At 58.0% G+C, this 23,123-nt stretch overlaps 1 protein-coding gene across 3 annotated transcripts in view; it reads right to left on the minus strand.

Moving 5' to 3' along the window:
* Window positions 1–461: 461 nt before the first annotated feature.
* CXXC5 (CXXC finger protein 5) overlaps window positions 462–23,123 on the minus strand; it is a 34,247-nt gene continuing 11,585 nt past the window's right edge. For all 3 annotated transcript variants that reach the window (XM_032628239.1, XM_032628237.1, XM_032628238.1), the window contains exons 2-3: window positions 3,029–4,104; window positions 462–1,500 (exon numbers count right to left, since the gene is read on the minus strand). In XM_032628239.1, coding sequence (XP_032484130.1) covers window positions 1,456–1,500; window positions 3,029–3,943 — 960 coding nt within the window. In that variant the 5' untranslated portion in view covers window positions 3,944–4,104 and the 3' untranslated portion in view covers window positions 462–1,455. The remainder of the gene's footprint in view (window positions 1,501–3,028; window positions 4,105–23,123) is intronic.

The following is a 23,123-nucleotide window of genomic DNA, read 5'->3' on the forward strand; positions in this document are numbered from 1 at the left end:
ATAGCCAGGTCCCCATGAACTTGGACTAAAACTGATCCCTGGGGATTCACCTTACTAGATCCCTGCAAGGAAGAACAAATAAGAACCTGAACAGGCAGCTCGGTGCCCACCCCCAGCCAGTACTGCTGGCTACTTTGCACTGATCGGACCTGATGCATTGAGATGAACAGAGAAGGTGGCCCCAGGTAAGTGAAGGTCCCTGGAGGTCCAGATCCTGAGGTAGGGGGTACAATCAGGCAGGTGAGGTGCTCCAGTACCGGTCACTTCCAGATGAAGAGCATTTCCATCCCGTCAGCCAGGGCTGCCCCCCTTCTGGATCCAGACGGCCTCACTTCCCAAGAGATCCCCACTCTAAATGTCCCTGGGCCATCCTTCCTCCTTCCTAAGGTAGTCCCAGACAACCCCTGCCCGGCAACAGCCCCCAAGCCAGGCCCCAAAACCGGAGAGCAAGAAGCCAGTGGTGCTTCGTGACACAAACATGCATTCGTTTTATTCACAAAACAGCCTGGTTTCCTAAAACAATACAAACAGCATGTTCATCAGCAGGAAGCTGGCCATGGGCAAGGGGGCCCCTGGGCACCACCCCCACCGGCAGGGGGCAACGCAGAGAAGCCCTTTCTTCTGTTGCCATCCGTGAGGCCAGAAAAAAAGGGCTCATTTTCTCTAAGGGAAGTAGCCAGGATCAGAAATATCGAGACATGAGCTTCCCAGATCTCAATGGATAAATGAACAGAACTTTTGTTTTTGCAAAATCATCACTGTTAGGGTTGGGGGGGGGGTCCCATTCTGGGGACCGTGGGTACAGGGAGGCTGGCCTGGGCCCGGGGGGGTGGGTGGGCTGCTCCCTCCCGCTCTGTGAGCTCCTTGCGGCAGCTCCGCACGCGTGGATGGATACAGAGGGGCTTCGACACGGCGCCATCAACATTCTCTTTATAAACGTGAGTGGATTCTCCAGGCAAACTATGCACTATTTCATGGTCGGAAAGAATCAAAGGAAGTTTAAATGAGGGTGGAGTTAAACTGTGCTAAATTACAGTAGTGCTTATTAGTAACTAGATTTCAAAAGGTTACAGAAAATTTACATTCTCTACACAAAAACTGCATCTCCTGCACAGACAACATCGACATCGACACAGGAAGGAAACTGATTGTCCATTCTTTGCCCAGGAAGTCTCGGTACTTTACAGATTCGTCTTTACCTCTTTTTGCTGTTGTTGTTGTTCTTCCGAAAAAGCAGTTAATTTTTTTTCTTTTCTTTTTCTTTTTATACTAGGGACGTGGAGATGTTAAAACGACAACAAAAAATATATATATAAAAACAGGAATGAAATCTGTGAGAGAATATTTTTGGTTCTAAAGACGGGTGCATCCGTTTGTCTTCGCCCGAATCCCTTGCCGGAGACCACACGAGCAGTGACATTGCACGGAGAGGGCAGCTTTGGGTTCCCGCCGCCGTCACTGAAACCACCGGAAGGCGGCTCCCGTCGGAAGCATCACCTTCTGGCGGGGGCGGGAGACAAAAACAAGGAGAGAGTTCAGTCAGGGTCCGGCTGGGCCTGGTGCAAAGACGTTCCCCTGTGGATGGCCTCATGGCGGAGGAATGGGCATGGAGTAAAAGCAGCCACCCCTTGGAGTTCCTGCCATCCTGGCCAGGCCAGAGAAGCCTGACCCGCTGGACCACCGGAGAGCCTGGAGCACCGTGAGGCCTCCTGAGCCACTGTGCCCAGGAACCCTCCTTCCAGACAGCAAGCCCCCTTTCCCTGGTCTAAAGGCTACAAGCGGCAGGTGGCCATGATGCATCTGGGAGCTGTGTTCACTGGACGCATACAAGGATGTGTGCCTTGAGCTATGCTACAGTGTGTAGTGTGTTTGGAGCTGTGCTGAGAAGGAAGGATGCTTGCTGTGTTTATTAAAAGGCTGCATCTATAATAAGACTGTGTACAGGGCAGGGTGTGTGTGTGTGTGTGTGTGTGTGTGTGTGTGTGTGTGTATCTGTCTGTCGCTACATGAGAGGAGAGCGGGTGCTTTTGTGTGCATACAGGTGTGTTTTCTGGGCAGGAGAACAGATATGAAGTTTGGGGCTAGGGTGAGTTGGGGGGGATAGCCATGGCTGGGATGCCATTATTGTTTTCCAACCATTCTGGATATTTGCGTCAAACCCACTCGTGGAGGGGTGGGGACAGGGCAGGGACAGCAGGCTGAAAAGATGCTTTTGTACCCAGGCCTGGCACCACAGCTAGGCTCTCATGGCTGGGGGCATGGGGACAGGCCCTGCCGTGAGGGTGGAGAGAAAGCAGCATGGGAACCCTTCTGCTTTCTCAAAGCCAATCCCATAGTGGACAGGCTTTACCCACATCCCAGGCTCAAGCCACCCTGTAACCCCAAGCCCATAGGAACCCTGGCCACCAACTATGCAGCCAGACTGAACTTGGGGCCTCCGGGCACCCCAAATAGATCAGCTAGGTACCTAGCGCTAGGGTCTTCCAGGCCTCAGAGCGCAGCAGTCAGCACTGGAGCTGCTCTATCCTTGGGTGGCCTCGGGGGAAAGGCTGGGCTCTGAAGGGGCAAATGAAGGACTTATCCCTCAAAGCCAGAGGGTCTACAGGACAGAACCCCTCACATGGAGCAGGGGAGAGTCCCAGAATCTTAGGTCACAGACTGGAAGCTTTACGACATGTCTGAAAGTCAGAGACTTAAGACCTGTGTGGGAATCTCAATACCTGACCCAGAACTCCAGGAGGGGTTCAGAATCCCGGGGCCTGGCAGGATTCTGCTAGGTCCCTGACTGGAATTACATGCTTGCCTAGGTTGCAGACTACAACCTAAGGGCATCTCGGGATGTGGCTCTGACTCTTGGGGCAGTGAACTGCCGTCTCGGAGCCTGGCCTAGGACCCCAGAGCCCAAGGACAGGCCGGGCATCCCCCAGATACTTGCCCAGGCAGGAAAGGTGGGGATGGGGGGCGGGGGTGGGTTTGGACTGCCAGACAGACCCAAGAGCCCACACACCTCCCTCTAAGGCGCCGTTACCTCCAGAGCAGCGGAAGGCTTCTTTTTGAGTTCCTCACATTTTCTGAATTTGCAAATCTGATGGCCAGTCTTTCGGTTCCTACAACTGCTGCACTGCTCGCAGTTGATGCGCCGCCGGCAGGGCGCACACATGCCGCAGCGTTTCCGCTTCTTCTTGCCCGAGCTGATGGCGGAGGCCAGCTCTCCCTGCATGGGGTATTCGGCCAGGCCGGCCATGTGCAGCGCGCTCTCAGCCAGGAACACGCCCGCCGGGGTCATGATGAAGAGGCCTGGGTTGATGGGAAAGGCGCCCAGGTAGGGGAAGTCGGACTGGCCATTGAGGGCTTCGGCGCCCGCCACGGCCTCCATGTCGGGCAGGCCAGTGCCCGCCTCGCTCATCAGCGGTAGGTGCTCCTGCACCACGCGCTTCAGCATCTCCGTGGACTGCGCGAACTGCTGCAGCGTCAGCTGTCCCTCGGCTGCCAGCTCCGTGGCCCGCTCTGCCTTGCTCAGCAGGCTGGCCACAGCACCACTTTTGTGCTTTGAGGTAGGGTTGCTTTTGTCCACAGCCATGGCCGCCGCCAGGTCGTGCCCATTGGCCAACAGGGAGGCAGCGGCTGCGGCCGCGGCAGCCTTTTCGGCAGACTCCCCGCCCATCATGCTGCCACCGCCACTGCCACCGCTGCCCCCAAAGGAAGAGTAGTGGGAGAGAGGGCGGGAGCGGCGCAGGCTCTTGTTGAGGGGTTCACTGATGATGCCACTCTTGTTCCGGCGCTCAGGGGGTGGTGCGTCATCCGCCACCGAGGCTGGCGCAGCCGCCGCCGCCGCACTCTTGTCTGCCACTCCCGCCTTTGGGCCGCTGCCACTGCTGCCATTGGCGTTGCTGCCGCTGCTGCTACCGCCACTGTCCTGCGGGCCGCTGCCGAGGCTCGACATGGTGGGGCCGAGGCCCAGACCCCGCTGGTGGGGGAACCTGCCAACTGCGGGGAGTCCACAGATGAGCACCGGAGTCCTGCTGCCCACGACAGAGATGCCTGGTGGGCTCTGCTGCTCAGCGCAGGCACATGGTCAGGCGTCCACGTGCAAGTGTCTTCACTCTGTCGGCACAAGAGGATACAGGGTCAGGGCCTCCTCCACCACCAGGTGTATCGCCACTGTAACCACCACAGCCGGGCTAGGCGTTCATTAAGTTCCAGCCACAGTTAGGAATTTCTAATTTGTACTACCTCAGTTAAGACTCACGATAAACCCACAAGTAGTGGCTAGTGATATCCTGTTTCATAGGTGAGGAAGACAAGGTTTGGGAGAAGAACTGACTAGCCCATGGATACACAGCCACCAAGTGGCACGGTGGAGGCTCAGCTGGGTCTCCCTCTGCCCTGCCAGGGTCTGGGAAGACCCGATGGAGGCAGGCAGTCCTTCCTGTGCTGGGGGTAGGAGGGAGCGAGAGAACTTTATTAACCTCAGAGGTTACCCTCTGCTTCCTCATCTTTCACTGACCCAACTATGGAGAAGAGGGGTGGGCACAGTCTCTGAACAGCTTGGAGATGTAGACCAAAAGGTATGGGAAGCTGCCCATGGATGCTCATTAGAGATTCCTAATACACATTAATTATCTCAAGGCCCTGGCAAGTTCTGCAGGTAAAGAAAACTGACTTTGTTTAACAGAGTTTGCCAAATAGAGCGCAGAACCCTTATTTCAAGGAGCATGTACCCTCCTGCTAGAGGGCAGGCAGGTGTACCAGAGGACAAGCCTTCTCCCGCAAGAGCAGGGGGGTGGGGGGTGGGGGGTTTGTGCACACATCAACACATGCTTCCCCCTCTCTCTCTAACCTCAGAACCCTTGTCTCTACTCAGGCCTCACTGCTATGTGCCAGCCTGGCTCCCAGATGGGTCTGGATGGAGGTCCCAGTGAGAGCAGAGAGGACTGTGGGCCCGAGGGACCTCTGGCTGCTGTCAAGCTGGGACAGAGAGTAGGTGTGACCCTCTAGGGAATGGAGCCTGTTCTTCAGCCACGTCCACGTGTCTGAGGTGCCCCTTCCCAGGACAGAGCCTGTTCTGCTCAGGCCCCAAGACTAAGGCATGTGAGCAGCCAGGCTCCTTGGCCAGGAGCTCTAGAAGGAACTGTTCCAGATGGAGCCGAGTGGTAGTTTCCTCATCAGCCCTGGCTCTCTAGCGTCTGCCTGCCACGGCCTAGCAACCCCCAGGAGAGGGGTGGGAGGACGGGGCCCAGCCCCGAGCAGCTGGCTACTCAAGGGGGAGGCGCACATCTGGCTGGGCCTGTCCGGCCCTGGGCTTAGGGGCAGCACACACTGCATCTTTGTCCCCAGGCAACCCCACCATCCCCCAGTCACAGGACTCAGCCTGGCCCGGGAGGTCATCTAGTCCAACCCTGTACACTTACAGACGGGGAAATCGAGGCCCCAAGCAGGCAGGGCCCCCGGTCCAGGACTGCTAAGGAGTGGCCACGAGGAGGAGTGAGTGCAGGCGAGGGAAAAGCTCTGTCTCCATCCAGGGTGAGGTGAACAGCAGGCCTCAGCAGCCAGCCGGCCACTCCCTGCCTCTCCCCAGCAGGCACGGGCCCACCTAAGCTCCTTCCTAGTGAAGGCGGATGGGGTGGTGAGGAAGAGCTGGGCCAGCTGGCAGGACAAACCCAGGAGGGTCAGGCAGGGTGTCCAGACAGGGCTGGGGGTGTCACAGAGGTCAGATCGTAGTAAGAGGAAGGGGGTCACACATGCCCCAGGATTGCTGTGCTCCCTTCTACCTCCTAAGGCCCAAGCCCAGGTTGGCTGTTGGGCCCCTGTCCTCAGAGATCAGTACTCCTCCAGGCATCAGTGACCCTGGCTAGGTGTTGGGGACAAGGGCCAGTGAGATCAGGGCCAGAGACTGTCATGCCAAGTCACCTAGCCCTTGCCCATCGAGCTCAGCCGCTCTGCCCTGGACCATAGCCCCAGGAGCCCCAGACACAGGCAGAGGGGAGAAGACAGAAGAAGGCAGACGCCCGTGGGCTGGAGATGTGGGGAGGGAAGCAGTCTGCGCCCTAGCCCCTCTGTGTGTCCCCCGCCTCTGCGGCCTGCTGGCTGGTGGCAGAAATCGATAGCTGCATTAACGCTGCTCTTGCTCTACTCCCTCCCTCCTCCCAGCTCCAGGATCTGGCTTTGCGTATGGGGCGGGCAGGTCAATTAGAAGTCAGCTCCCTCTGACACAGACTGCTTTCAGGGCTGGCACTCTGGCTAAGTCTCTCTGCTTCTGTCTCCATCCCGAGTCTCTCTTGGTGGGGACCTAATCTCATGTTCTGTTCATCTCTGGCCTCCTCTTTGAACCTCTCTGATTTTTCATTTTTCTGTCCTTCCTCAGGGACAATTCCCCCCATCACCCCCCCCCCAACTGCCCCACCCCCACCCAGGTCCTGGGACATGCTGACTTCGGGCCCAGATGACGTGATATGTCATTGAACAGGTGCTGCAGGCAGAACACTGGTTTGTCAGCCTCAGAAAGTGAAGGCGGGGGGTACACAAGGGGGCTGGCACACAGGGCAACTCAAACCCCAGAGTGGACAGATACCAACGTCTAGTCCCCAACCAAGCCTGTTCCAGATCTGTCCCTGTGCCCGGCTCATCTCCTTCAGACCCTGGGAAAAGCTGATGCCCTGGTCCCAGTGGACCACTGACCACAGGGCTCACGTGCCCTACTCATGGAAGGGGAGGACATAAGAGAAGACCTTCTCCCAGGCCCCGGCCTCTACTGCAGGGCACACAGCAACCCCCTCCCAGGCCAGGAAGGGCCTGGCAGTGCCCAGGCGGCAGGGGAGGAGCTGGGGCTGCGTTGAAGCGGAGCGGGAATGAGCGGGAGGGAAAGCTGGCGGGCAGGCGGGCGGCGGCGGGCGCATCCATCATCGGCCCTGCCAGGAACGCATCCAGCCCCCAAAAAGAAATACTGCGCCTGAGGAGGGACAACAAAGGGCTCCGTTTCATCAGTAATGCGGAGCCAGCGCCCCGCCGCCCCGCCAGCCGCGGTCAGCCCACAAAGGACCCCTTTGTCCATGCAGGAGCCGGGCCGGCCGGGAGCTGGGACCAGGGGCTGACGGGCGGGGACAGAGCCCAGGGGGCGGGGGTGAGGGGGGGAACCCAGGCATAGAGCGCTGGGGGGCAGAGGGGGACATGGGGCCAGAAGAATAGAGACAGGTGGTGGGGACAGAGGATCACGAGACAAGAGAACTCGAGGGGTGGGTCAGACAAAGGGACTGAGAGAGGACAGGGCAAAGGGTCAAGGTTAGAGGACAGAGCATCATAGGGAACACAGACTGAGGCAACTGGGCTCAGAGACTCAGGGTGCCTGGCCCAACTCAGAGACTAGAGGATCTAAGAGACATGGAAACAGAGCCCTGAGGAGACAGTCCCAGATGCAAGGACCTGGGGACCAAGAGAAGGCAGGTGGACATGCCTACAGGAGAGGCAGAGGTCAGGGGAGGCCAGATGAGACCCAGCTTGTCTCGAGCCCCAGCCCACTCTGGCCCAAAACCTGGGAGGAGAAAGGAAGGAGGGCTGGGGGTCAGTGGGTTCCTGGTCTCAGGGCCAGGCTGTGGGCCCCACCTCCTATGGGCTGGAGCTCACTTGGCTGAGCTGGGAAGTGAGGAACAGTCAAAGCTGGGCCCCCTCTGCCTCTACCCCCAGGCCCTGGCCAGCCCCAAAAGACACGGGACACCGTCCCTCCCTAACCAGCTCTCACCAAGCGACTCTCAGGCTCCCTTAACTAACCGACCCTATCCGTTAGCATTTATTGAGCACCTACTGTGTCCCAGGCCCCGTACTCTCATGCTTTACATGTCTTCTCTCCCTCCTTGACTCCTCCCCAGTACTCAGGGAAAAAGGAACTATTAACCAATTTCAGAGATGAGGAAACTGAGGCTCAGGGAGGTTCAAGCTGTCAGGCCAAGGTCAAACAGCCAGTGCTAACCCAGTAGGGCTAGAACTTAAACCCAGAGTCCAAGTGTTAGTCACCCTGCTCTGCGACTGCCTTTGTTCTGCCAGGGAAAGGTGACCCAGCTACCCCGAGGCTGCCCCCACCCCCCCAGGGTTGTTACCATGCCCGTCGTCGCCTTTACATGGTCGGATGGATAAGCTGTTACAGACCCCAGGGGAGTGTCCCCACCTGGGGGGCTTGGAGATACTCAAGCAGGAACCCGGAAGGCTGGGCCAGTGACATCATAATGCAAGCTGGCAATGAGGTCACCAGAGGTGGTGGCAGAGCTCTCACTCCACCCTCAGTGCCAGGGGAGCCAGGATTCATCCCCAGCAGGGCTCTGTCCTGAGCCCTTCAGGCCACACAGCAATGGTGGAGGGGGGCAGGACAGGCGGGCACTATGGGGTGGGATGCTGCTGTCTGCACGGAGACATGTACACAGGTGGCCACAGTGAGATGTTCTAGATGTTCAGTTGCACACAGCCTGCACTACCTACCCGATAGCGGCCCCATGCCCTGTGGTCCTGGGGAGACAGTGCAGGATACAGACCGGCACTGCTCTGGAGGGGTACACAGGAGCTGGGCTGGTGGTCACATGAACTGATGTGAAAAGAGAAAGCAGGAAGGGGACTGAGTGGGGCAAGGGGACCTTTCTGGAGGAAGGGGCTGCTTAGCCTGTGAGTTAAGGATAAGGAGAGGTTACCAAAGTAGACACGAACCTGAAAGGGTTCCTAAGAAATGGGGAAGTGGGTGCGAGGTGTGGCTATGAGGTTGGCAGGGTCCCAACGGGGTGGGGCTTGAGGTCAAGGACAGGAATTTTTTTTTTTTTTCTTTTGCGGTACGCGGGCCTCTCACTGTTGTGGCCTCTCCCGTTGCGGAGCACAGGCTCCGGACCTGCAGGCTCAGCGGCCATGGCTCACGGGCCCAGCTGCTCCACGGCATGTGGGATCTTCCAGGACCGGGGCACGAACCCGTGTCCCCTGCATCGGCAGGCGGACTCTCAACCATTGTGTCATCAGGGAAGCCCAAGGGCAGGATTTTTTTAAACAGATTTGCTGAGGTACAGTTTTTACTTACTATAAAATGCACCCATTTCTAAGTGTACAATTCAATGTTTTTTAGTAAATTTACAGAGTTGTGCAACTATCACCAATACCAAGGGCAGAGGCACCATCCCTCCCCTACTCCTCTGCTGGCTGGAAGAGCCTCCCAGCCGTCCTGCCTGCTGAAGGAAGGCTTCCTGGAAGAGGTGGCATTTCATCAGGGCCTTCAGGACCCCAGGCACTGGCCCAGCAGAGCCTGCCGTCATCTAGGTAGGCCCGGGTTGCAGACTCACACACCCTGGCTCATCGCACCCTTCCCCACACTTCCATGCCCACTCCTGACATCCCTGCTACACCCCTTCACGCCCCTCCAGCCACCTTGATGGGCTGGTGTCCTTGGTCTCCAACGGAGGCAAGATGGACAGACTGACTGATGGTGGGCAGGCCAGTGGTGGCAGGGAGGGCAGACCACAGGCTACGGTGGTTGAACTGAGCTGAGCAACTGGGTGTGTGTGTGTGGGGTTTCCATCTCTGATTTCCATGATTCAGCCTGGGGAGTTTCCAGAGGGAAAAAAAAGCCCTACTCAGGCCCAGGGAGACACACATGGGGACACTGGTCTTGGAGGCCAGGAGAAATGCAGGCCCCGCTGGAGAGCACAGGGCACGCATCCAGCTATGGATGGACACACACATACAAGGACACATTGACCACTGTTAGCACCCAGCAGATGGCCTGGGGTGGGACACGCCCTCAATACCACTAGGCCCTCCCTAAGACTAACACCCCAAGACCAACTGCCAAGGACAGAATGGGGGTGAGGGCTGCAATCCTATTTCCCTGACTCCATACCCCCTGGCCTTTTATGCCCCTATTCTCAAGGCAGGCTCAACCCCCTGGCCTGAGAACTGAAACATGCTGCTGAGAAAACCCAGGAGTATAGGGGGCTCTGTTTGCCCTTACAGAGCTCCCAAAAGGAGCTGGAGGAGGGGATCAACCCATTTCATGGACAAAAAAACACTGAGGTCCCAGGCAGGAGGTATTCCCTGATGTGGGGCTCTGGGGAACGAGACAAGGGTCCTGGGACACCACTGATAAAGACAAGGCCTGCCTCAACAGGTACCTCCTTTGGGCCAGGTTCCTTCTCTGGAAGAGTCAAAGGACCTGGAGGGCCCTCCTTGCTGTGTGACCGTGGCACATGGCCTCTGAGCCAGTTTCCCCATCTGTAACATGGCATAATGAGGATAAGAGCTTATGTGTATGGAGACCTTCCTATGCGCCAGACAATGGACATGGCTTGTCTCATCGAATCCTCATACCCACCTGCTGAAGGAAGTACTATGATTGCCCCATTTAGAACAGGCAGTTTGATAAGCAATTATGATCTGGAGAAAATGATGGCCTCCCTGTTTGGGAGCTCCTGGATCTTAGACTAAGGTTTCCTAAAGTGGAGATGTCTGAGCTGACACCAGCCTGGGATCAGGGCCCACACACTTACTTAGGACCTCCCTCCCAGTGGGCCTCACCACAGGACAAGCCAGGGAAAGCCAGCCCAGAGACATGTGGGCCAAGGACTTGGTGGGGACAGGGCACATATCCATAGGACTGGCCAGGGGACCGAGTCTGCAGGCCCAGGTTTATGGCTCCATCCTGTCCCTTCCTGTTGACTTTGACACGCTGCCCCACACTGAGCCTCAGTTTCCATCTGTAAAATGGAGAAGAATGGTTCTTGCTCCTCACCCCAAACTGCAGGAGCCATGATCCCAGAAGGGCCCATGTGGAAGGAGGTGGAGAGATACAGAAAAGTCTCCGGAGAGTGAACACCCCCCTGCCCCCATCCCAGAGGCCAGAACTGGCTCTTGATGTGATTTTCAGATGGGGAAACTGAGGTCTGGAGAGAAGGGTTTTGAGCAGGCCAGAGGGTTGGGACCAAGCCGCAGATGATGTGAGGGTTACTGGGGTGAGCATTCAGACCCCTCCCTCTCCTACCTTCCCAGAGGACACGATAAGAGCAGACCCTAATAATGAGCACTCACCCTCTGCCAGGTATTGTGCTAAGCATTTCACATGCATTTTCTCACTGAATTCTCTCTGTAACTTGCTAACTAGTATTAGCCCCATTTACAGATGAGGCTCACCTGCCTAAGGTCACAACAAGGTCAATAAACGGCAGAGCCAGGATTTGAAACCAAGACTCCAGGCCTGGCTCTCCAACACCGGCCAAGGGCTCTGAGGCACGTTTTGGCTGGAGGGTGAGGTCCAGTTCAGCTCTCAGCCTAGGGGAACCCTCTAGGTTTCTCAAGGGTCCTGGGGGGGTGGTTCTCAGGCTCCAGGCAAAACACGTTGGGATGCTGTTGCAGAGAAGTCTGCAGCTGTACCCTAGGGCCCAGGAAGACAGGGGAAGGGGCTGCGGGTGGGCCGGACGGGCCAGGCTGGGCCAGAGCTCCGGGCATTCCGGCGGCCTCCGCAGGAAGCAGAATGGGACGGAAACCGGCTCCTGCTCCTCCCCCAGAATCCTGCGGGCAGCCCAGCCGGCCTGCACAGAGGCCCTCTTTGTGCTGGCCCCAACCCGCCACCCGCGGCTGGCCCAGGGTTTTGAGTTTCCTGGGGGGTGGGGGCCCCCACCACTGCTAAACCTCCAGCTACCTCCCCCTCTCAGGGGCGGTCACAGCAGTCTGCAGCTGGAGGAGGAAGTGAGTGACGGCCAGGGCTACCCCAGAGACCCCGGGGGGCCTTTAGTCTGTCCACATCTCATTCCCCCAACACTTACACACCCTAATTGGGGGCTGGAGATGGGCAGAGGGACCCAGAGACAGAGCCTGGGAGACTCCCCCGAGCCCGCTCTCCCAGCCAGTGCCACCAAGCCCATCCTGACCCACCCAGAACCCTCCCATTCCACTCCATCTCAGTGCTCTTGTGCCCAAGATGGTGGACATCCATGGAGGCTGGCCAGGTGGGTAGGGTGGCCCATCTGTCAACCACCATTTCCTACTTTCCAGGGGCTCCCTGGACACAAAGGGTGCATCAGAGGGGAAGCCTCAAGCTCACTTCAGCATCTCAGGGGACAAAAGCTCCTTGGGTGTTGTAACTGCTCAAGGAACACCGGGCCCCAAGGAGCACACTTGGATTGGAGTGTGTATGGTGAAAGCAGCCCTAGGGACAAGTATATCTGTGTGTGTCCACCTGGGAGGTGTGTCAGAAACCTGTGCACGCTACATGCACAAGAGTGTGTGCGTGTGTGTACAGTCTCAGCTGTCACTCTGTGGGTTTCAGCACTGATGTACACATCGGGCTTAGATACCAGCGGAGGTGGAGGTCTTTGTGTGACTCCCCTGTGTGTACGAGTGGAATGTGGCTATCTGCATCTGTGGACGTACGCGTATGACCGAGTGTGCTTGTGTCCAAGTAGAGTGGTTTACGTGGTGGCTGGATGTTTGTGGGTTCTTCTGGCCTGTGAGCGTGTTCGCGTGCGTGCAGGCGTGCATGCGCTCACCGTGAGTTGTCTCAGGGCCTCTGAAGGGTTCTGGGATGTGAGTCTGGGGCCCACCTGGCGTGGCGATGGTGCAGACAGGAACTGACGCCAGGTGCTGGGGCCCCTGTGGAAACAGGAAGTTGCCCACAGGTACGCCTGGGCTGTGGTGGAGGCTGAGCTCTGCCCAGGTTCAGTTTGTCCCCCTGAAAAACCAACCCAGGGTTCCACTGGCCAAGAACCTGTCCCAGCCCCGAGGGAGGCACCTGCCTTGTCTGCCGTTCAAGACCTGACAGCTCTGCCCAGCATCTGCCTGGCCTGAGCGTGGAAAAAACTGGAAAACAAAAGCCCCCAGACCGCAGGCCCTCCCTGCAGAGGCATGGGGGAGGCAGGCAAGAGGCGGGAGGATGAGGAGGAGGGAGGGAGGTGGCGCTGCAGCCCCGGAACACAAAAATAATGAGGCGAGAGGGGCCATGGGGCCGAGCCGGCTGGTTCCGGAGTCGCTATCTGACCTTGACAGATGCCACAGCTGGGCGCCTGGAGAGGAGCCGCCGCCACAGTGCTGCCAAACAGCCCCCCCAACCCGCCACCTCCCCCAGGTTGGGCCGACGGAGGTTCAGGCAGGCCCCAGCCACAGGCAGCCGCCCCACCAGGTGGGAGCAGGGAGACCTCAGGGTGCAACCCAGTCAGGCAGGGGGGTGGGGTGGGGGTATGGAGGCAAGAGAGTGGGGGCGGGGCCGCTGCAGGGCACGGGAGGCGGCAACTGGGGTCTCCTGGGGGCACCCTGGCCCTCAGGTGCAGCTATGTGTGTGAGAGACACACAGAGCATGCTACTGTGCTTGTATAGCTACGAGGCTGAGGGTGTGTGTGCAAGAGAAGCCAAGTGTGAGTGTGGGTGTGACGGAGACGAAGCTCGTACTTGGGTGCACGCGTCCTTGGGGTCACTGATCACTCCCCTGTGCCCTTCCAGAGCCACAGCTGTGCTGGTGGGAGCGAGCCACGCTGGGGCCAGGGGTGGCAGGGTGTGAAGAAAGCCACAGGCGCCCCGCACCAGCAAGTTCTGTCACTTGCAGATGGAGGAGAGGTGGCCCTGTGGCCTGCCTGGGCCTCCCCTTTCTCACACCATGGTGGTGCCCCCGGGCACAGTGATGGGCTCGGGCTTGGACTCCACCACTCTGGGGACACCAGTGAGGGGCTTTGGGTATGAGCTGCTAGCGGGGATGCTGGGCTGGAGGCCGATTAGCAATTCTGAGCACTGGCTGCATAATTAAAAAATCATTACGGCAGGCGGGCGGGCAGAGCCGAGTGTGAGCTCGCGCTCAGAGAGGGTGGGGACACTGCCACGGCGCTCCCCCTCCCACCGCTTCCCTGAGGAAAATCCCACCTGCTAATATAATTATGGAAAAACACAAGCACAGAAATTCAGTTTCAGCAAACGACGTGCGTTGAGTGCCCAGGGCCTACCTGGCCCTCAGCACAGTGAGTAGGTTGGTCACCAGTGCCCAAGGCTCCTGGCAGGCCCTTCCAGGTCCATAATCCAGACCCCCACCTCCACCCCGTCAGCAGCCCCCAAGAGGGCGGGCGGGGGACATGTAAAGCCCAGCTCCTCAAATTACAAATTCAAGAGAAAACTGGCCTGTCCTGATAGTGGACAGATGGGGAAACTGAGGCTAAGGAATCTGTATAAGCTTATTGTATTTGTGGCAACGCTGAGAAGAAGAGTCGGGTCCCGCTTCACCAATGCAACAGCTCAGGAACTCAACCCCATCCCCATCCCCATCCCTTCCCCGGTATCCCTCCAGCTTCCCTATCTCATCAGTCATCCCCCAGCCCCTTCCACTCCCGCTGGGACGCACAGATCTCTCCGGAGACTGAACAGGACTGTTCAAGCCAGGTGACCCAGCACCTCCCAGCGCCTACCCACGCCGGGACCCCAGGACGGGGGCGCGGGGAGCCCCAGCCTCCTAGTTCAGGGACAGGGTGCCCTGGGCTCGTCTGGGTTAAGCTAGGCCAGCAGGGCTGGCTCCCGCCACAGGAAAGGCAGCCAGGTCTGGGGCACAGGCCCCAGGATGGCAGGAACAGCAGCCATAACCTCCGGCCTGGAGCGGGCGGCGGGCGGCGTGGGGAGGGGAGCCGGCCCTAATTAGTCGGCCAGGGACCCGGGCGGGCGCCGGGGTGGCAGACGCAGAAGCCGGAGCCGCGCAGGCACGTCCGCGGCCGGGAGGCGGCAGGGAGCCGGGAGGCCGCGGCGCCCTGGGACGCAGTGGGGCAGGCGGCCTGGGAAGGCCCGGGCGGAGGAGATTCCGCACCGAACAGGCCTGGCTTCCCTCATTCCTCGGTGCCACCAGGCGCAGCAATTAGAGGCTTTCAAAGTTTGTTCTTAATTGGTTTCATTTTTGCCTCATAAATGATTCATGGCCCTGGAGGTCTGGGAGGCAGAGAGAGTGGCAGGGGAAATTTGGGGAGGCTTTCGCTGGGAGCCAGGCCCCCTACCTGAGGCTGGAGAGGGGGCTAAAGCCTTAGCCCAGTTGATGATAGGGCCTGGGGAAGCCTTGGGCAGGTGGAATCCTCCAGCAAAAATAAAAACCCAGGCCCTCTCCTTGGGGCACTGACTAATTAGGAACTGCAACTTCTCTGTAGATCAGAGCTCTGCATCCAGGCTCAGAGCCACCGCAGCTGCTGGGGCCCTGGGAGGGTGAATAATAATGTAATGATAACAAAATAACAGTGTCAATAGTCATAATAAAGATGGTGAACACTTAAGAAGGAGTTCTCACAAAGTTTTGGACATGAAGCTAAGAACATCTCTTTTAACCACCCATCCTACACCCGCCAAGCACTACCAGGAAGAGGTACCAGGATCCCCATTTTACAGATAAAGAAACTGAGGCTCGGAGAGATTAAGGTCTCTCCTCTGACCCTCTGATGCCAGAACTCCTCACTCCCCAAGGTCCAGGAGCCTGGGCCTCAAGGCTGGACACTGGGAACACTGCCTGCCAGGTGAGTTAGGAGCTGCAGGTCCGAAGGAAGCCTGCAGAAGATCCCACACCCATCTGGGCCAGGTTAGCTCTGCCCCTCACAAGGCTGAGCAATGTCCTCACCGGGCGTCAATTGGCCCAGCTGTCAAATAGGAAAGCAGGAGCCCTATGACCCCCACCCAGTGCTAACTCTGTGCTGGGCATGTGATCAGAGAGATGTCATGGATCCCACCCTCAGGAAGCTCCCAGTCTATGGACACACACAGAGAAGGGTTTAATAAGAGTCTGTGCAGAGAACTCCGAGCGCTTAGCCAGTCGCCTGCTGGGAGCTTCTTGGAGGTAAGGTGGGCAGAGGAAGTTTCTCCCCTTTAAGCCCATACCCAGCCCACACAGGATGCTCAGGGAATGGGTGTGGTCCATTTAAACCCTAGGCTAGAGGTCAGACCTTGAAGAAACCCAGAACTACAGACTACATCAGAGGGCTGTGGGATGCAAAATGCCCAGCTCAGCCTGCCCACGACAGTCACTTTTATTCTGAACAACTATGAGAGGTGAGGCCTACACAATTAACTGCAGGGCCCACTTGGTCCCTGGGGACATCCTGGAGGTAAGGAAATGCACTAAACAAATGCAAGAGTAGATGCTGTATGGACTCCCCCTAGAGGCCCGTGGGCTCTGGGCCGCTAGCTGCTGGCTCTTGGGTGCTTCACAAATATCACCTCCTCGTGTGTCCTCCAGCTCCAGTCCCAACCACATGCACCAGATTCCCCTCCAAAATCTTGGCCTTCTCAGGCTCTGGCACCTGCACAGTTCCATTGGCTCCCTGCTCTCCCACCCATCCGGCCTCACCAGGCAGTGAAATAGTCTGGTGCCAAAGTCAGATGCTTCAAGTGGTTATACCTCCCCGTGCCTCACCACAGCCCTCTGCGTGGCATATATGATCACACCTGTTTCCCAGATGAAGAAAATGAGGCTCTGAGCAGCTAAGGCACTTACTCAAGGCCACACAGCTTAGGGGAACCCAGACCCAAACATCCTGAAAGCCCATGTGCCTCACCTTGCTGGCCTCCTACAGGTCATATCCCTGACCTGTCCCAGGCCTGGCCATCTCCTGCCCCAGCCCCAGCCTATCCTCAGTCTAGACAAAGACTGTAACAGAGTCCACACTCCTCCGGACACTAGAACCTGGTCAGGCTGTTGTGGTCCGGGGCCCTGCAGGGGGTCCAGGAGGCAGTAGGGTTCCCTACATAACCCAGGGAGCCCTAGGGTATGGGGCCTCCTGCCTCAGCCCAGCTGGGTCATCCTGAAGATTGGGTGGGGTGGTGGGAGGAGTCCCCATATGCACATACAGGGTACCACAAATGTCTGAGGAAGGGGAAGGAGGCGGCACAATGATGCCAGGGAGGAAGGGGGTGGCCATGTTCTCTGGCCCTCTCTTTGGGGTACAGTCAACTTTAAGGCTCCTATCACACACATTTGGGAGGGGGCTGCCTGTGGAAGTGTTCATCCCTTGGGAAGAAGCCTAACTTTTATACACCCACTACATCCTGCTGGAGAATACAGCTGAATGCCTTGTCACACCCTCTGAGCCTCAGTTGCTTCATCTGTACAATGGGCCCAATAATGTCCCTTGAGCTCTATGGAAAAGACTTTGGGAATAGGTTTAGAGGTTTCACTTGAGAAAAGGGATTCGGAAGAACTGGACAAAACACTCAGTAGTCTATGTTGGCTGGGGGCACTTGAGACACTGTGGCCAGTGTATAGTAGAAGCTTGACAATGGCCTGGTGAACACATAAACAAGTGGCTGAGTTCAGAGTTCAGAGTTCAGCTTAGCAGGTCCAGGTGACACACCCTTCCCAGGTGTCCCCTCTGGGCCAAGACACTGGTCTGCCCAGCCAGGTCACCGGGATCTCCCTCCCCAGCCTGCCCAGGAAGCTGCACGTCCCAGGCGGGTCAGCACTGACGTCAGTAGGACCAGCTGGGCGTGGAGCCTGCCACCTCTGGAACCACCAATTAATTAACTTTTTCAAATTAATTTCCCAAGGAAAATTCCATAATTACATCTGTCTCCATCAGCCTGAGCTGGGCAGGCAAGAAGACCCCGCAATGAGATAGAACATGACCATACTAGGGGGTGACCATACTAGCCCCAGGAAGAGGTCAGAGAGGCACTGGGGGTTGGGTTTCATCCTGGCAGGGTGATTGTCTGGCCTCCTTATGGATGCTGAATGAGGGGAGGGGGCCGAGAAGCCAGAGCCCCCCAACCAGGAGGTGGAGGGCTCAGGGACACCCATGCCTTCCCAGCTCATCCTGCTGCCCCCACCCCCCACCCTGTGCCCCCAAACCACAGTGGGTCTTGGCAGGGCCCACTAGCAGCACCGGCACCGCAAGGCTGAGGAGGCTGCGACTGCGGCGTTCTAATTTCCCAAAGGGGTTGAGATTAATTAGCTCACACACAGGCGCAGAGAGGAGAGGAGAGTGGGAACAGGGGCGGGTAGCGTCAGGCGAGGAGCTGGCTGGCGCTCCCCCCACCCGCCCAATAGGCAGTCAGGTGGCCTTGACAGCCTGGGTGCTCTGAAGGTCAGTGGCCAAGCCGGCTGAGCCAGCAGACTGGCACTATCTCCTTCCCAGAAGCCCTGAGACCAAGACGGGGCGGTGGTGGTGCAGCAACCAAGAGGACAGCTGGTGGGTGTGGTAGGTCACCATGGATCGAGTCTCTGCCAGGTGCTCTGTCCACACCATCTTGTTTTATTCTCCCAGCAGCCAAAAGAGGTAGGCACCATGGCCTTCCCATTTCACAGATAAGAACACTGAGGCTCAGAGCTGAGTTAAAGTCAAGTCACCCAAGTTGTTGATGGTGAGACTAAAATCCAAGTTGGCCCATCTCTAGAGCCCACCTTGCTCCCCCTGGATCCCGTGCTGACATGAGGTCTGCAGGAGCCCTGAGCCTAAGGGACCTGGTGACCAGTTGCAGGTGCAGGGCCTGTGAGTGCGTCTGTCTGACTGTGACTTACCTCCACCTCAGAGAATGTGCAGGGCAGACTCTCAAGTCATTTTACAGATGCAGAAACTGAGACCAGAAAGGGGAAGTAACTTGCCAAACAGCACAGGGCCCCAAACCCAGACTTTCTGCCCCTGTTTAAGGCCAGCAACAACTTCCAGAAATATAAACCCGACTCAGTGACCTTTAGTGAGCCCTGACCCAGGGCCACGCTGTGCCTGGTGCTCTCTTCAGCTAACCAGCACACTGACTGGGGCGGTGGGGGGCGTCACTGTGGCCCCTGTGTACAGAAGAGGAAGATAGCTCCAGCTCAAGGGCACTTTCTTAACTACTCCCTGCAGGGCTCCCCAGAGAGAGGAAAAGAGTCCCCAGGAAGGTGGGGGGTGGGGATGGGAGAGATGTGTGACGCTGACCAGGCCCCTAAGCAGCTCTCACAAGACTAGCAACTGACCTTCCCAGAACTTGTCTGCAAGGAGATCCCTGCAACCCTAAGGAGCATCAATCTGCCCCCTGGGGAATGCCCTGACTCCTACCCCACTCCCAGTGAATCATGTCTGCAGAAGACAAGGGCAACAGGGCTCACCCTCCCCAGGCTTAAGGGGTCAGCAGTCCCAAGGTTCTTGGGTCCAAGATAACAGAGGGTCCTAGGAGAGTCATGGGGCTGGGCATAGGTGGTGAAGGGGATGGCCCAACTACGAACATTACTCATCATGTGGATTATGGGAGGTGGGTAGGGAGTCCCCCAGAGGCACAGGTTCAGGCCATGAAAGGGTCCAAGTCGGGGGTTTGGAGTCAGGGTTCCTCTCCCACTCTGCAGCCTCCAGCTAGGTGACCTCAGACAAGTGGCTTGATCTTGCTGAGCCCATTCCCTGATCTGTGAAATGCCCGCCATGACAGCCCCACCCCCACCAGGGTCCTAGAGAGGATATATGTGAGGTTCTTAGTGCAGGGCCAGCATGCACAGGCGCTCAATAAGTGAGAGCTGTGTTGTTATTTTTACTGTCAGCACCAGCCAACACGAGAATGAGTGTCAAGGACAGCTCAAGCCAGGAGTGCTGGGTAATCCAGGTTGCAGCCCCAGTTCTGCCACTGTTTGCCTTTGAGCCAATCCCTCATGCCTCAGTTTCCCCGGCCTGAAACAACATTCCCTGCCCTGTCCTCGTACCTGCAGGAACACGGGGAGGTGAGCACACGGTAGGGTTCTGAAGGCTACAAAGAGGGCAGCACTCAGCTGTCCTTTTCTGGCCACAGGAATAACCCACCACTACTTCCTGCCAACCTTTCCTCCTACCTCCCTGGCCCCCCAGAACTGCCTGCTCTATATCAGCACTTCTTCAAACTCCCACCGTCCCAACAGCCCTTCCACAGGTGTATACTAAGCCCCTCACCACCTTGCAAAGGCCACGTTTGCCACCTGGAAGTCCCTGCTTGAGTCTAACTTGTGGCCTTGCTACCTGTTGGGGGTTAGGGGATAGAAAAAGTCTTGGAACCATGGCTGGCTCTCTGTTTCCACCCATACTGTGAAGCCCCCAGGAATGTCCACCCAAGGACCCCGGGTTCCTCTGCCCCGGGTCCAATCTATTCCCAACCCTCCCCCTCTCTGTGGCCCCAAGCCCAGCCTCTCCACTCCCACACCCCAGCATTGTCATCTAAGAACAGTCCTAGAGAAGGGTAAATCCAAGACATTCTAATCAAGGAGTCCTTGTTGTGGGGTACTACTCCCAGAAAAATGCCAGCTTTGGTGGAGCAGACAGGTGGAGGGGAGGGCTGGACTCACCTGGAGATCCAACTGTTACGTGGTGAGAACCACAGCCCACCACCTACTTCAGCTCTTGCAGTTTTAAGACACAGAGATAAGGGTCATACCCATTTTACAGGTGGCAAAAGTGAGGTCAGAGAGGTTGACACACTGGGCCATGATTTACACAGCAGGCAGTAATCAAGCTCCAAGTAACCAAGCCAGATGTGGAGCCCAGGCCTGTCCAACTCCAGAGTCAATGGCTCAGGAGACATCCAGTCCTCCTGAAGCCCAGGCCTGTCCAACTCCAGAGTCAATGGCTCAGGAGACATCCAGTCCTCCTGACTGGCCACTGCTGTTTGTTTTCTTCAGGATGCCTAGGCCCCTCTCTTCTCCCCGATCACTGTCCAGGCCTTTATCGGGGAGACCTATGTGGCCAGGAGATGGGAGCCAACATGGGCCCCGAGTTCACCTGCCCCTTGACCTCTGCTAGGCTGTCTCAATCCTGTGGGCCCAGAATGATCTGCAGTCTGAGTGTTAGGTGACTGTGTCCAAAGCCCTCAATGACCATGAAGCCACCCCCATCAGACTCAATTCTCTCATCTGAAAAATGATGTACTTTTCAGTGTATGAAAAATGGGTATACCCCCAGTTCTGCTCACTCCAGGGAAGGCAGGCACCGGCCCCAACAGGCAGCAGAAACATAGAGGCTCCCTGAGGGCATCCCTCTAACGCAGCAGCCCAGCCCTTCCTTGTACTCAGGCCAGCTCTGTATCCATTTTGCAGGCCAGGGACTAAGAACCAGGGGCTAACTCCGAATTCTAAGTCTCAGGGTGCTGGCTGCAGGGCAGGAGGGGATGACGAGGGGCTTGGGAACCAAGAGGACAGAGGAAAACGGGTGCCAGGGTGAGCAGGGAGTGTGAGCTGACAGACTCCTGAGGCACAGCCCCCTAGATCAAGGGAGTCTCATTCCTCCCCAGTATCTGGCACCCCCAATCTCCCAAGGACCCAGCTCCCTGAGTGGGGGAGCAGCCCGGCCACTTGGCGCTCCCAGGAAATCGATTCTCCATGGCTTTTCTTCCCCCAGCCTTTCCTCTTCCTAGCTCCTCTGCATCCCTCCCCATCGACCCCCAAACAGGCTCTGCCTGGACCAGAGATCCCCATACTGGAGGGCAAGTGGGTTTAACACTTCCACACCTGAGACTTGGGCCTCCTCCCCCAGAGAGCCAGCCTGAGGGGTGGGAAAACGCCTCCCCTTCCCGTGCCCACCTTGTAGAATTCAGCTGACTCTACATGGCTGAGAGCTGGGCCTCTTTTGTGTGAGCCTATACAGGGGCCTTTGAGGTGAATGGAGCCTCAACTACGCTGAGAGCGCACATGTGCGTGCCACGCTTGGTGCGGTCAGCGCCCCTGGCCCAACTCTCCGCACCATCTGGGTGAGCTGTGGCCGGAGGACGATGGCCTGAGGCCGTGACAGGATGGAGCAGACATACAACTGCCTTATTGGAGCCGTGTCCCAGGGGCCCAGCACACCCACGTGTGACTCTGTTTACCCATTCACCTCTGCGTGTGCCAGTGTGCGTGTGCGCCAGAGGCTGGTGCCATGAGTGTGACAGAGAGCGTGCTTCTGGAGTGTGCACAGTGAAGTGACTGGGCCATGCCCGTGGGGGTCAGCCGTGTGTGCTGGGTCGTGTGGAACGACGTAGTGCTGAGTGACCGTCTGTCCCAAGGCGCGTGCCCCCGGGGGTGCCGCGTGGGGCGTGCGTTGAGTACGCGCTGCCTGCCAGGCCGCAGGGCCTCGTGGGGCTGCTGGGGACCGGGTGACTCACGTCTCCTGAGCTCATCCTGCCGCCAGCCCGCCTAGCTCACCCTGCTTTGCTGGGCTCATGGCCGCCAGCGCAAGGGAGGGGGTTGGGGGAGGCTTGGGCAGACGCGGCAGGGAGGCCAGCTTGATAAATAACCTGCTGCTTCCCCAGGCCTCTGAGAAGGGGAGGCTGCATCATGGGGAGAAGGGGAGAAGCGGGGGGGAGGCAGCCCTGGCCCCCACAGCCCAGGCTACGGCTCCGGTTCCTGTTTCATCGAAACCTGAGCTGGGAAAAGCCTATCGGGTCATCTTGCTGTCCTGCCGGCCGCCAGGCCCAGGCAAGCTGCCCCTCAGGGGACAAGCCCGCAGCCTGGCCGCCCAGCCGGTGGGTGGGTGGGTGGGGGGAGGATATTTCTGTCCAGACTAAATGCAGCTCTAGGCCTCTGTCTGCCCCCCCACCAACAGCTGCTCCCAGGGGCCCCCTGGCTCTGCAGGACTGACTAAATATAGCCCCCCACCCTAGCAACCCCCAATGTTCACCTCTTCCCATTGACCCCACCCTCACGAGGGTAGGGAGAAAGCCAGGGAGCCCACTGTGTGACCCTGGGCCAGTGTATGCCCCTCTCTGGGCTCTCAGCTAGGAAACATCAAGTATTACTCAGCTCTAGGCCCTGACCTGCCTAAAAGGAACTATCGGAGAGAAGACAAAGGTGACTAAATTGGGGTCTCTGTCCAGGGAGGTAGGGGCTGAGGTCCCCTCCTTCAAAATGACTCCAGCCTGCTTCAGCAAAAGAATGCCTGGGGGAGCCCTCCCCAGCACCCCAAGTACCTTTAGGCTTATAAACATGGCCCCCTTCACCCTGCCTATTCCTTGCCCAGGCTGGGCAATACCAGGCTCCTCCGACCTGCTTCAGCCGGACCCTGGCCAGGAAACAAGTCGTGCCAGGCTTGGGGTGGGGGGAGACGCAGGAGCATGACAGCTGCTATTTCCTGCAGGCCACAGTTGGGCACAACCCGGATTCCTGCCTGGCTCCACACTCCACCAGACAGCCTCTCCCAGGCTCCGGCCCTCAACAGGGCACCCCTTCCCCAGTGAGAGCACTATCATCAGCCAGGGTCCGG

The sequence above is a fragment of the Phocoena sinus genome, chromosome 3 (assembly GCF_008692025.1).
Source record: "Phocoena sinus isolate mPhoSin1 chromosome 3, mPhoSin1.pri, whole genome shotgun sequence".
NCBI classification, from domain to species: Eukaryota; Metazoa; Chordata; class Mammalia; order Artiodactyla; family Phocoenidae; genus Phocoena; species Phocoena sinus.